This window comes from Staurois parvus, unplaced genomic scaffold (assembly GCF_062004578.1).
Source record: "Staurois parvus isolate SC_StPar_1 unplaced genomic scaffold, SC_StPar_1.0 ptg000772l, whole genome shotgun sequence".
In the NCBI taxonomy this organism is placed as follows: domain Eukaryota; kingdom Metazoa; phylum Chordata; class Amphibia; order Anura; family Ranidae; genus Staurois; species Staurois parvus.
In genome coordinates, this window is record NW_028318568.1 from 1,444,811 (window position 1) to 1,460,297 (window position 15,487).

The following is a 15,487-nucleotide window of genomic DNA, read 5'->3' on the forward strand; positions in this document are numbered from 1 at the left end:
AAGATCTTTAAGAGTATTGATGTTTCTTGTAGGTACAAAAATCCAAATTGTCTAGGCTATGGTATTTTCTGTCACTCTCTATGAATGTAAAAGCTGGACAACGAAGAACCAAAACAGGAAAAAGTATTGATGCCTTTGAAGTTTGGTGTTAATGAAGAATACTGTGGACAGTAAAAAAACAAATGGATCCTTCAACAAATCAAGCCAAGAAAAAAAAGAAGATTATCACCAGTAATATGGTCGATAGATTCTGCACAGAAAAATGAACATGCTGTTGCGAGGACCACAACAGACAGATTAGTCTGGTAAAACACTACCTATGTCACAGCCATCAGTCCTAACCAACTAACGGCACCTAATTATAATCAGAAAAAGTAGACTATGCTTTGTATCCAAAACTGTAAGAATTGTGGATGATTGAACATTGCGGATATTTATCATTTTTCAACATAACAATTACATGACCTAACTTTCTTACATTGTGCAGCAGGTTGAAAAAAAAAAAAAAGACACAAGTCCATCTAGTTCAATCAATAGAAAAAATAAATAGAAACGTATCTGCCTTTCACCTTTCCAATCCCCCCCCAAAAAAAAAGCGCAAGTGACATTACTTACACCCAAACTGATATCTCCTATGTGCTGCAGGCTCCTGCTTTTGTTTAAATCTTTCATCCACCGATGCCCCCCTCTATCCCTACAATCTACCTGTGCAACGGAGTTAATGGAGCCGAGGGATCTGTCATATGCACTCATCAAGAGTGCCGACTATACCCACCTCTTTATATTCACAGAAGCGATCTATGAATAGAGGATGCAGACCTTTCATTCGTTTGCTGGTCCTCCATTTATAGGTAGCTTTTTTTGCCACTGCCCAGAGGAATTTTGCCGATAAAAGATTGTATTACAATCCCACGACTACATGGTTTCACAGTTTTCTTCAAGTTCCAATCAGTCTTATGAGGTTCTGTTACAATCTTTCAAGAAACCATGATTTCTGGAATGCCACATACCTGTTGGTAATGGGGTTTGATTTTTGCAAAGTCGTTAAAGTAATCTTCTAAAGTGACACATATGGTATCTACAGAGTTAGATCCTCCAAGCCATTTCTTTGTCATTAGGTCATTCAGATGTTGCTAAAGGATAAGGAATTATACAGTTACACAACTTCTTGAATTACATGACATTGAAATATGCATTTTAAAAATAGCCAATTTTTCCTACATTACCTGACCAGTCACCTTAATTTTGACCTGCTTATCCACTAGAATGGCACATTAAGTTTTGCATTAATATGTACAGAGGCATGTCACAGGTCAGTAAAGTAGAAAATATTGCTGAACTACCTTGTAGGGAATTTGTAGAGTCTGAAGGCACTTCTGGAATCCAAGGTCGGAGTATTGTCATTGCACCAAATACCTTACCAGGGGCAGACTGACCATTTGGAAACTCGAGCACTGCCCGAGGGCCCGGGGTCAGTAGGGGGCCCCATGAGATGCCCCTGGTACCATTTTCATAGGCTTTTTTTAGTTTGGGCAAGGACACAGGGGCCCCATGATCCCCTATTGCCCGGTGGCCCCATGAGTTGTCAGTCCGCCCCTGAACCTTACCTACTCTTTTCCTTTTCTTCTTCTTTGACTACACCCCCAGACTAGTTATCTGGAGTCCAGGAATTCTTCTACTTAAGGGGGGAGATGTAAAGGCCTATTCTCAGGATTCCTACTCTTTTGTATGTTATCATTGGTTGATTTAGATGGATAATAACTCCCTATTAAACATTTGTGTCTGTTTGATATGCATTACCTGAAATCTGCCGATAGAAACTATTGGAAACGAAAATATTGCTTAATTGTTTCAACCTAATGAGCAAATAGGGAATATTTAGGTTTATATAGACAGTGGATGTACCACTAATTAACATTCACATTACTGACACCTGGTTATGACAAGTAGAAATTGTTAGGGGTCCCACACAAAAATAATATAAATTGCACTTTATGTCATTGCAAGTAATGTAGCAGTTTTGCTGCAGTTGATATTATGTCAATGCACCAATTTGATTGGAAAGAGTGTTTCATTCAAACCAAACCATAGTAATACCTTAAAATAGAATTATAGGCAAAACTTTTTTCATTTTGGATAGAGGAAGGGAGATTTATAACGAGTTTTTTTGCCATCCGTTTCCCATTGAGGTGATTTTCCCAGCACTTGCTGTCCCATAGCTAAAACACAAAGTGAGAGGAGATCCCTGAAAATTAAGGAAAACCCTTGGGGACCCAAGATCACCACAAAAGTTGTCTCATTCAAAGATTTTCACTCTATGCCTGTTCTGGGGACAACCCAAAATTTGGGGGTTTCTTTTTACTTTCAATGATAAACAGGACAAATAGGGTGGATATCCCGAAGGAGGACACAGACACAAATAAAAACCTCACAGGGGTTCTAATCCTCCACTCTGCCCAAACCTAAAAAAAAAAAAAAAAAAAAAAAAAAAAAAGTTTTGCCTTTAGTTACAGTAAACATGTTTTCACCTCTAAATCCAAAAAAACTTCATCCAACAAACTTCTGCATCCCTCGCTTGCAATGTTGTCTAAAATGGAGTCCATATTTGCTGAGCCAGATGCTATAACATCCTCTTCACTTCTTAAGTATTTCCTTTTCAGACTTACAATGGATTCCCTAAAAAAAACAAAAAACATTGGCCATTAATCACTTCAGCCCTAGAAGGTTTTTGGCACTGCGCTATTTCAACTGGTAATTGTGTGGTCATGCAACGCTGTACCCAAAGGAAATGTATGTCCTTCTTTCACACAAATAGAGCTTTCTTTTGGTGGTATTTAATCACCACTGGGTTTTTTATTTTTTGTGATATAAACCAGTGGTCTCCAAACTGCAGCCCGGGGGCAAAATGTGGCCCTTTGTTTGTCTTTATCCAGCCCTTGGGGCACTATTCTATCCACTGACACCAACAATGGGGCATAATTTCTGTCGCTGATACCAACAGTGGTTCAGTATTCCTTCCACTGACACCATTGAAAGGGCACAATTCCTCCCACTGACGCCAATGAGGGGGCACTATTCTGCACACTGACACAAACGATGGGGCAGAATTCCTTCCATTGGCACCAATGATGGGGCACTAGTCCTCCCACTGAGAACAACGATGGGGCACTAGTTCTCTCACTGCCAAAGAGAGGGTATTGTTTACACCCACTGGATGCCAGGACATTTTCTATTTCCACTGACCCGGCCCACTATAAATTCTCAAGGACAGTACACTGGCCCTCGGTTTAGAAAGTTTGGAGACCCCTGATATAAACGAAAAAAACACAATTAAAAAAAATCAAAATTTCTTGAGGTGCTAAATCATCAGGGCAGTACAACTCCCCCCCCCCCCCCAATGACCCCTGTTTCGAAAAAGTAGACAGCCCAAGGAATTTGCTGAGTGCCATGTTGAGTCCATGGAAGATTTTATACCACATGTGAGAGACTCTGGCCTAGCAACATACGGGCCCCCAAAATCCAATGACCACCTTCAGATTTTCAAAGGGCATATTTCCTAATGTCACATCCACACTACCTATCACAGCTTTGGAGGCCCTGAAATGCCAGGATAGTTTTTTTTTTTTTTATTATTTATTTTTTTGTTTTTTTCACACTGTCCCTTTAATTAATTTTTTTTTTTAATCACTTTTTTTGTTATCACAGGGAATGTAAAATATCCCCTGTGTAAGCAATGTGAGAAATGTGAGAAATCTGGGGTCTATTCAGTTCTAGATCTCTCCTCTGCCCTTAAAGCATCTGATCACACTAAGATCGATGTGATCAGATGCTTTTCCAATTTTAAAATGGTACTGTTAATATCTGGTGAAACCGAAAGGATGAAATGCTCATTGCTTCCGGTTTCTAAGACCATAGAGATGATTGGAGCCATTCCGGTCTCCAATCAGCTGTATGGTCAGCCAGTTGAACTACTGGCTGAAATTCTCGGGTTCCCCAGTGGGATGGGAGAGCCCAAGAAAGCCGTGGAAGGCAGCAGGAGGGGCGGACGTTCCTTCCCGCTGTTTATAAAAGTGACCAATCAGTTAATTAGCTGCTAGGATTGCTTTTACATGATAGCCGACTGCCAACTGAAAAAAATGATACCAGGATGATGCCTGTAGCTTCAGGCATCATCCTGGTATAACCACTCAAGTTCCAGCGACGTACCAGTACTTGTTGAGCATATATAGTATGTAACAACAGAGAACATGGGCATATAATGAATCAGGTCTGTGGACCAATATGACCAGAATTCATTCTTTTTTGTAATGCGGATTAGGCCCAAAAAAGTTTCAAAATTGGAAACCATGATAGGTTTCCATGCAAATTGTCTGGCAAGAGCTGAATTTGGGTGAGTGGCATGTATTGTTGTGCATATGCATTGCTTTGGCACACAATTAATACAAATCTACCATGAAAAACAGCCGAGGGGGTAAACGCTAGTGCTGGCAGCGAATGGGGCTGCTCCTGCTAACACTGCATTTTTGGGGACACTATACTAAGGAGGCACTAATATAGTTCTGTTTGCGATCAAATTATTAATTTGTACAAACACTACACTAGTAATGGAGGTGATCAGCGACCTATAGCAATATAGCGGGAGATTGAGCAGGGACCAGAGAGAGAGGGGAGGATCAGCAGAGTGGGTGGATACTATTGAGTGGTGGATCAGCGGAGCTGGGGGTTACTACAGAATGGGGGATCAGCAGAGCAGGGCATTTGCCAAGCTTCATTAAAGCTTCAAAAAAGCTTCACCAAAGTATCAAAAACACATAAAAAAGCATGCTAATGCGGCACATGCTGTAATGTGTGTTAAAATTGAAGCAAGTGTAAATAAGCCCTAAGGGTCCTGCCCCAACCTAGCTACTTCTGCCAACAGTCTACAACAGGTCACTGTCATACTCCCTGGACACACTGGCCCTCCTCAATACACATAGAATCAGGCCTGGACTCCTACAGCCTTGACAAACAGACAATGCCAGAAGTTTCAAAAACCGTAGCAGTCTGTGGCGTAAGACTAAGTCTCAGCCCTCCAGAAATACAATTCCTGCCTCCACATTGCCAAACAGATCTATTTTAACACTCCCTCTATTTTAACACTCTCTCATCCAGTCCCCATAAACTCTTTTCTACCTTTAACTCTCTACTTCGTCCTCTACTGCATCTCTCTTGCCACTCAATCACTGCCCAGGAGATCGTTAATCACTTCAAAAGGTAGATTGATACAACTTGTGATGAGATCTCCACCATACAGATATCTCCCCCACTTAACATTCCATGTTCACAGGTACAGTCAATACTGGCCTCAGTTAACCCTACTACTACAGACAACATTATTGAACTTTTTTTTCTAATGCCCACCTAACCACCTGCCCCCTTTTCCCTCACAAATACTAGTCAAGTTATCCTCTGACCTTATCCTACACTCTGTAACTCACATTATTAATCTCTTCCTCTGTTCTGCCATCTTCCCATACTCTCTAAAATATGCACTGGTCACCCCCATACTGAAAAAGTCCTTGCTGTATCCCACCTCCTTGCTCCCTTTTACCTCCAAACTCCCTAAATGCCTGGTCTACAACAGCCTGAGTTAGCACCTCACTGAAAATATCTCCTAAAACTCAAATTACTTATTAACAACTAAGACCAATCTTTACTACCCTGTACTCCTGATTTTGGACCTCTCTGCTGCCTTTGACATAGCTGCCCACCCCCTCCTAAAAAAAAAAACCACAGCTCCTTTGTTTTCCGTGATTGTACAGTTGTGTTCAAAATAATAGCAGTCAGACATCACTAACCTGATCAATCACTGTTTTTGGTAGAAATGATATTTCTACATGGCAAATAATTTACTAGCAGGTGTAGTAGAGTAATAGAAATCCAATAGACCCAACAGTCATGACATGCATGCTGCTGATTCTGTGTAACTGAATCACTAATTGAAAGGGGCATGTTCAATATAATAGCAGTGTGGAGTTCTATTAGTGAGGTCATTCATTCTTTGAAAAACAGGTGGCAATTATTGCCCTTATTTAAGGAAGGAAGGCAGCAAATGTACATGCTGGTTACAGTGCATTTCTCTCTGAAATTGTGAGGAAAATGGGTCGTTCCAGACATTGTTCAGAAGAACAGCGTACCTTGAATAAAAAATTGATTGGATTGGGGAAAACACATAAAGAAGTGCAGAAAATGATAGGCTGCTCAGCTAAAATGATCGCAAATGCTTTAAAATGGCAACCAAAACCTGAAAGACGTGGAAGAAAGCGAAAAACTACCATTTGAATGGATAGAAGAATAGCCAAAATGGCAAGGACTCAGCCAACAATCAGCTTCAGGAAGATCAAAGAAGGTCTAAAGTTACCTGTGAGTACTCTTACAATTAGAAGACGCCTATGTGAAGCCAAGCTATCTGCAAGAAGCCCCCGCAAAGTCCCACTGTTAAAAAAAAGACGTGCTGAAGAGGTTACAATGTGCCAAAGAACACATTGACTGGCCTAAAGAGAAATGGCGCAACATTTTGTAGACTGATGAAAGTAAGATTGTTCTTTTTGGGTCTAGTGGCCGAAGACAGTTTGTCAGACGACCCCCAAACACTGAATTCAAGCCACAGTACACTGTGAAGACAGCGAAGCATGGTGGTGCAAGCATCATGATATGGGGATGTTTCTCATACTACGGTTTTGGGTCTATTTATCGCATACCAGGGATCATGGATCAGTTTGAATACATCACAATACTTGAAGAGGTCATGCTGCCTTATGCTAAAGAAGATATGCCCTTGAAATGGGTGTTCCAACAAGACAACGACCCCAAACAAACCAGTAAACGTGCAACATCTTGGTTCCAGACCAACAAGATTGATGTTATGGAGTGGCCAGCCCAATCCCAGGATCTTAATCCAATAGAAAACTTGTGGGGTGACATCAAAACTGCAGTTTCTGAGGCAAAACCAAGAAATAGAGAAGAACTGTGGAATGTAGTCCAATCATCCTGGGCTGGAATACCTGTTCACAGGTGCCAGAAGTTGGTTGACTCCATGCAACACAGATGTACAGCAGTTCTCAGAAACAGTGCTTATACAACTAAATATTAATTAAGTGATTCAAAGGAAAGCAAAATCTTCAAACATTTTCAGTTTATATAGTGAATGTTTGAGTTTGTAAAGAAGAATACAAAACACTGCTATTTTTTTGAACAGTCTAATATTCACTTTTCTTCAATTTTTTTTAGAGGAACAACACAAATTTGATATATTTTTCTTCATGTTTTGATTTGGAATAGAATGTGTAGTGTTCCCAATGCATTTGTGTGTATGGAAATAAAAGCTATTAGAAGGATTTTGAACTTTATTCACTTTTTTCAACACTCTGCTATTATTTTGAACACAACTGTACTTTTAGTTGGTTCTCATCTATCCTACCACACCTTCAGTGTCACTTAAAATTATACCTCCTCCTGTCCTCTTCCCTTATTCAATAGAGGTGCCCCAACCTTTTGTTCTTGGACCGCTCTTATTCCCAATCTAAATGTCCTCCCTCACATGGCAATCAATACCATTTCTATGCTGATAACACCCAAATCTATGTTTCTACCCCTCAGCTCACTCCATCAGTCTCCTCACAAATCACTAATTTACTGATAGACACATCAGTCTGGATGTCAGACCATTTCCTCAAGCTATTCAAAACAGAGCTCATAATATTTACTCCCCATGCGCCCCTTCCTCTGACTTCTCTGTCAAGATCGATGGCACAGCTATCAGTCTGTGCCTACCTGCCAGGGTGCTAGGTGGAATTCTGGACTTTGAACTCTCCTTTGTGTCTCACATCCAATCTCTGTTCAATTCTTGCCTCTTCAACATTCTCCAACATATACCTCTTCTTAACTAAGGACACCACTAAGCTTCTAATTCACTCCCTAGTTATCTCTTGCCTTCAACTCGCTCCTCATTGTATCACCTTTACATAGGCTCCCGTTCAATCCATCAAGAATGCTGCTACCAAACACATCCACCTTACCAACCATTCAGTGTCTGCTACCCCTCTCTGTCAATTCCTGCAGGCTTCTGCTTACACAACGAATATAAATCGGAAATATCAAAAAAATTACAAAGCCATCCACAACTCTGCCATCAGGTACAGTCAGGTCCATAAATATTGGGACATCAACACAATTCTAACATTTTTGACTCTATACACCACCACAATGGATTTGAAATGAAACAAACAAGATGTGCTTTAACTGCAGACTGTCAGCTTTAATTTGAGGGTATTTACATCCAAATCAGGTGAACGGCGTGGGAATTACAACAGTTTGCATATGTGCCTCCCACTTGTTAAGGGACCAGAAGTAATGGGACAATTAGCTTCTCAGCTGTTCCATGGCCAGGTGTGTGTTATTCCCTCATTATCCCAATTACAATGAGCAGATAAAAGGTCGAGAGTTAATTTCAAGTGTGCTATTTGCATTTGGAATCTGTTGCTGTCAACTCTCAAGATGAGATTCAAAGAGTTGTCACTATCAGTGAAGCAAGCCATCATTAGGCTGAAAAAACAAAACAAACCCATCAGAGAGATAGCAAAAACATTAGGCGTGGCCAAAACAAACAGGAAGGCCAGATTAGAGTTCGCCAAACGACATCTAAAAAAGCCTTCACAGTTCTGGAACAACATCCTATGGACAGATGAGACCGAGATCAACTTGTACCAGAGTGATGGGAAGAGAACAGTATGGAGAAGGAAAGGAACTGCTCATGATCCTAAGCATACCACCTCATCAGTGAAGCATGGTGGTGGTAGTGTCATGGCGTGGGCATGTATGGCTGCCAATGGAACTGGTTCTCTTGTATTTATTGATGATGTGACTGCTGACAAAAGCAGTAGGATGAATTCTGAAGCGTTTCGGGCAATATTATCTGCTCATATTCAGCCAAATGCTTCACAACTCATTGGACGCCGCTTCACAGTGCAGATGGACAATGACCCAAAACATACTGCAAAAGCAACCAAAGAGTTTTTTAAGGGAAAGAAGTGGAATGTTAATCAATGGCCAAGTCAATCACCTGACCTGAATCCGATTGAGCATGCATTTCACTTGCTGAAGACAAAACTGAAAGGAAAATGCCCCAAGAACAAGCAGGAACTGAAGACAGTTGCAGTAGAGGCCTGGCAGAGCATCACCAGGGATGAAACCCAGCGTCTGGTGATGTCTATGCATTCCAGACTTCAGGCTGTAATTGACTGCAAAGAATTTGCAACCAAGTATTAAAAAGTGAAAGTTTGATTTATGATTATTATTCTGTCCCATTACTTTTGGTCCCTTAACAAGTGGGAGGTACATATGCAAACTGTTGTAATTCCTACACCATTCACCTGATTTGGATGTAAATACCCTCAAATTAAAGCTGACAGTCTGCAGTTAAAGCACATCTTGTTCATTTCATTTCAAATCTATTGTGGTGGTGTATAGAGCCAAAAATGTTAGAATTGTGTCAATGTCCCAATATTTATGGACCTGACTATACATCACTAATCTTATCTCAAAATACCAAACAAATTGTTCTTTTCTCTTAAGACTTACTCTCTAGCTCCCTTTTCACCTCCTCACATGCTTGCTTCCAGGACTCCAGAGGCTCTCCTATCATCTTCCTATCTCTATCTGTCCTATCTCCTACTCACCAAACAACTGTATTTTTACTTTCTCGATCAGTTCATCACCCAGAGTTATTATCCTTTGTATCACTTGACCCTTCCTCTTAGATTGTAAGATCTAACAAGCAGGGCCTTCTGATTTATCTTGTATTGAATTGTATTGTAACTGTACAGTGTGCCCTCAAGTTGTAAAGTGATGTGCAAACAGTTGGTGCTATGTAAATAATGTATAATAAAATTAATAATAGTAATACACGTAATAATACTACTCATGGCCTGATGCTGGTCAAGACCAAACTGAAGAACGTCCATAACACAAGTGATAGAGTATTCCCTAGGACTCCGCACCCTGCCTTTGCACTGGGCAAAATAAGCTTTCCATGTGCAATGCTAAATCTTGCAGGAGTTGGACTTTATTGCTCTGAAAAAAGGTAGGAATATCAGGTTAGAAATAATAAGATCCTTTAGGACTTCAATAGCCAGTGACTAAGAATCAGAAGGAATAGAGAGCCTTAGGTCAATAAGTCTGGTCTGTTTGGAAAAGACCAAGGCTGGTCCGCCAGAAATCTGTTGTGTCCTTTTAGGCCAATCCAGTGTAAAAAGAATCACTGGAACCCTTTCCTCTATCTTGTGCAGCAGTGGTGGCAGGAAGTTTATCAGAGGGAAGACATAAATCAGTTTGAATTGAGTCTAAGCAATCACCAAGAGCATCTTGGGTTCATTGTTGTAGATTTAATCTGATAGCTCCAACTTCCAGATGGAGAGTTTCAACTCCTATGAGGACAATGTCCCCTAGACAGGAAGTTGTAAACTTTGCCCCAGCCTGCAAGGATGACATTTGCTGTCACGACCTTCCAGGGCGTGTGAAGGAACAACTTGTCCAGATCCAGGGCAGATGCAGGAGATCCAACATGCCAGGGAGAGCTTTGTCTGACTGAATAGAAGCACTGGATGATCTAAAGATTGGATTTGCTTGTATCACACAATATGTTGGATTGAAGGGGTCTGGAATGAAATTGGTCAAAGGGAACTGCTTTGAAGAAGGCTACCATTAAGCCCAGGGATTTAGAAGTCTCCTTACATGGCTAGTGTGGCTGAAATAAGAAAAAAGTCCATCCAGTTCAACTATAAAAAAAAACAATTATAATCCTACACGCACAGTTGATCCAGAGGAAGGCAAAAAACCCAGCAAAGCATGATACAATTTGCTCCTGCAGGGGAAAAAATCCTCCCTGATCCCCCGAGAGGCAATCGGATAATCCCTGGATCAACTTTACCTATAAATGTTAGTATCCAGTTATATTCTGTGTATCTAGAAATGAATCCAGGCCTTTTTAAAGCAATCCACTGAGCTGGTCAGAACCAACTCTTGAGGGAGTCTATTCCACATTTTCAGAGCCCTTACTGTAAAGAAACCTTTCCGTAATTGGAGATTAAATTTATTTTCCTACAGACGTAAAGAGTTCTCCCTCGGTGATGACCTCTGTGATGAACTCTACACCGAGTTCACTATATGAACCACTGATCTATTTATAAATGTTGATCATATTCCCCCCCCCCCCCTTAATCTCCTCTTCTCAAGAGAGAATAAATTTAGTTCCTCTAATCTTTCCTCATAGCTGAACTCCTCCATGTCTCTTATCAGTTTGGTTGCCCTTCTCTGTACTTTCTCCAGTTCCCCAATATTCTTTCTGTGAATGGGTGCCCAAAATTGAACTGCATATTCCAGATGAGGTATTTGTCTTTGAGCTTTGTATAGGGGTAAAATGATCTCTCTCTCTCTGGAGTCTATATCACGTAATACAAGACAGGACTTTGCTCACTTTAGAAACCTCAGCTTGGCATTGCATGCCGTTATTAAGCTTGTGATCTACCAGAACTCCCAGATCCTTCTCCACCATTGATTCCCCAGTTGTACTCCCCCTAGTATGTATGATGCATGAATATTCTTAGCCTCCAAGCGCATAACCTTACATTTATCAACATTAAACCTCATTTGCCACATAGTTGCCCAATTAAACAGTGCATTGAGATTGGCTTGTAAATTGGAGACATCCTGTAAGGACGTTATTCCACTGCACAGCTTGGTATCATCTGCAAAGACTAAATTATATTTTTAATCTCAGACCCTATATTGTTTATAAATATATTAAAAAGTAAGGGTCCCAACACTGAACTTTGGGGTACACCAATGACAACCCTAGACCATTCAGAGTATGAATCATTAACCACTACTCTCTGATTATGATCTTCTAGCCAGTTTTCTAACCATTTACATACCGATTTTTCCAAGTCTGTAGACTTTACCTTATACATTAGCCGTGTGTGGGGAACTATGGCAAACACTTTTTCAAAATCCAAGTATACCATGTCAACCGCTACCCCTCTGACCAAGGTTTTGCTCACCTCCTCATAAAAAGAAATCATGTCTTTTATGAATCTATGTCTTTCATGAATCCAAGCTGTCTGTTGCTTAAAATATTTTTTTCCAGCAAGAACTCATCTATGTGGTCTTTTATTAAACTCTCCAGTATTTTGACAACTATGGAAGTTAAACTAACAGGTCTATAATTACTTGGTAAAGATTTTGACCCTTTTTAAATATAGGCACCGCATTGGCCTTACGCCAATCCAGTGGTACTATTCCAGTCATTAAAGAGTCCCTAAAAATTAGAACCAATGGATTTGAAATAACAGAGCTCAATTCTTTCAGGACCCGTGAGGTCATGGCATCCGGTCCAGGTGCTTTATTCACCTTTATTCTGTCTAAATAATTCTGGATCATATCAATTGTGAGAAAATGTGGATCATCTGGACCTGTGCCAATACCATGCCCATTATGGAGAAGAGCTCCCCCATGCTGCTTTGTATACACAGAGCTGAAGAAGGTATTTAAAAAATTTGCATTCTCTTTGTCCCCAGTCACCCACTTCAGATTATTTTGTAAAGGGCCTACATGCTCGGATCAGACCTTTTTACTATTAATTAAGTGGAAGAATTTTGGGGGGTTGGTCCTTCTATCTTTTGCAATCTGTCGTTCTTTTTAAATTTTTGCAGCCTTTATTTCCTTTTTCATATTCTGTTATATTCTTTGTAATGTTTAAACGATGATAGTGTTCCTTCATTTTTATATTGAATAAAAGCTCTTTTCTTATTATCTATAGCTTTTTTAACTTTGGCCGTAAACCACATAGGTTTGATTTTTAGCCTTTTAAACTGGTTGCCCATGGGAATATATTTTGCAGTGTGTTCACATACAGTCTTTTTGAAGAACTCCCATTTCTGTGTTGTGTTCATCGATGAACTTAAAAAATCCCATCTGTGCTATAGGATATTGGAGAATTTTTATCGTTGTACTATTGAGAGCATCTTCACAAGTTGCATCTTAGTGTGGTACAGCAGCTGCACTGCATCAGACCGTAAAACCCTTCAGAGGGTGTCGAAAACCGCCCAACGAATTATTAGTGTTCAGCTTCACACCTTGGAGGACATTTACAAGAAACACTGTGAACAAAGGGCTAGGGACATCATTAATGATGCCTCTCAACCTAACCATGAACTGTTCATACTCCTTCCATCGGGCAAACGATACAGGTGTCTCAGAGCCTGTACAAATAGACTGAAAAATATTTTTTTTCCCTGTGGCTGTTAAAGCATTGAACAGCTAATCATTAGACAATATTGCATTACTGTATATTTTATTCACCATTGCATTACTCAATATTTCATCCATTAATGTAATACTCATTGCACCAATTATGGTATTACTGTATATTCCATACCCTGGTTTTTGTTATATTGTTATTTATTGTAAATGGGCCATTTATGCACCTCTGGCTGGATGCTAAATGCATTTCATTGGCTCTGTGCATGTACTTTGCACAATGACAATAAAGTTGAATCTATTCTGATCTCTAGCATATAGGTTGCACCCCAATGAAAAATCAGCCCACTGCTCTAGAAACCCAAATCCTTCCATCTTACACCAGGTCTTCAGCCATGCATTGAGTTCTCTAATCTCCCCATCTTTCCTGAGATGCGCATGGCACAGGTAATATTTCAGAGAATATTACCTTGGAGGTCCTTCCCTTCAACTTGCAGCCTAGTTCTTTAAATTGATTCTTAAGGAGCCTCCACCTTATATGTATTCTGTCATTGGTTCCAACATGGACCAAGACAGCTGGGTCATGCCCAGACCCTCCCAGTAATTTATCAACCCGGTCCACCACATGCTGAACCCTGGCACCAGGGAGAAGTTCTTTGAGAACTCTCGGGTGTAAGCCATCTGGTCCTGGTGCTTTGTTCACTTTATGCTTTTCTAGTCGTTTTTGAACACAGGTCTCTGTCAGCCACAAGGGTACATTCAATATACTGTTATTTACAATAATGTCTTGTTTATTATACCCCTCCTTCATTCGTATAAACTGAGAAGAATGTATTCGATACAGTTGCCCTCTCCCTGTCACTTTTGACCAACCGCCCTGATCATCTTTTATGTGGCCAATATGCTCTAACCTCGCCTTTTTTGTTATTAATATATTTAAAAAGATTGGGGGGGATTTTTTTTTTACTCTCCTCAGCAATGTGTATTTTGCAATCTATTTTAGCTGGCTTAATTGCCCTCTTTGTAGTTTTGGAATGCCAATGATGACCCTTCAGCTTTATATTCATTAAAGGACTGTGTTCTCATTGATATGGCTTTTTACGTTAGTATTTAGCCACCCAGGTTTAACTTTTGTTCTTTTATATTTGTTCACCAGTGGAACGCACTGATGAATGCCGTTGTGTATTATGCCCTTAACTATTTCCCTACCAGGCCAATTCTGTCATTTCCCTCCTACATGTAAAAATAATAATTTTTTTGCTAGAAAATTACATACAACCCCCAAACATATATTTTAACCAGAGGCCCAAGAGAATAAAATGGTGTGTTTTGCAATTTTTATGTCACATGGTAATTTTAAAGCATACCATGTCAAGCTTTAAAATTGTGTACACCCGTAGAATGGCACCAAACTACGGTACCTAAAAATCTTAATAGCCTTTACAGGTTACCGGTTTAGTGTTACACAGGAGGTCTGGTGTTAGAATTATTGCTCTTGCTAGAATATTCATGGTGATACCTTCCAGTGTGGTGCAAACACCGTTTCCATATGTTTGCGCGACCTACGTTTGCGCTCATCTTTGCGTGTGAAAATGAGAGGATGAGGCACTAAAATTTTTAACATTTATTCTTTTTTTTACATTGTACCTGAAATTGTCCACTTTTATTGCTATCACAAGGAATGTAAAAATCCCTTGTGATAGTAGTAGCAGTGACAGGCACTCTTTATTCTTTAACCGCTAGGATTGCTTTTACATTACAGAGGATTGGCTGCTGAAAAAAAAAAAAAAAAGGTACCGGGATGAAGCCTGTAGCTGCAGGCATTATCCTGGTATCTCCACTCAAAATCCAGGGCGTCATATGACATCATACATGGTAGGAGTGGGTAAAGCATTCCCACTTCTTTTTAGTGTTCTTTGCTGCAAGAATTTGATCCAATTTAGTGTTATAGTATGGGGACAACTTATTAAAGTTGGTTCTGTTAAAATGGATTGTTCTGATCCTACCCTCGTGTCCTTTTCCTATAATTTATGGTAAACCTAATTACACTGTGATCACTGCTACCTAAATTACCCCTTACTTCCAGATCTGTAATCAGCTTTGTGTTGTTTGTGATTAGTAGGCCCCCCAGAGCATTATCTCTAGTTAGAGCTTGCACTATTTAACTCAAATAATTGTACTTCATTAGTTCAAG

General features: G+C 40.1%; 1 protein-coding gene across 1 annotated transcript in view; it reads right to left on the reverse strand.

The window, feature by feature from the left end:
* EXOC3 (exocyst complex component 3) overlaps window positions 1-15,487 on the reverse strand; it is a 79,871-nt gene that overhangs the window by 15,567 nt on the left and 48,817 nt on the right. The window contains exons 9-10 of the mRNA XM_089654523.1: window positions 2,529-2,676; window positions 1,011-1,133 (exon numbers count right to left, since the gene is read on the reverse strand). Coding sequence (XP_089510649.1) covers window positions 1,011-1,133; window positions 2,529-2,676 — 271 coding nt within the window. The remainder of the gene's footprint in view (window positions 1-1,010; window positions 1,134-2,528; window positions 2,677-15,487) is intronic.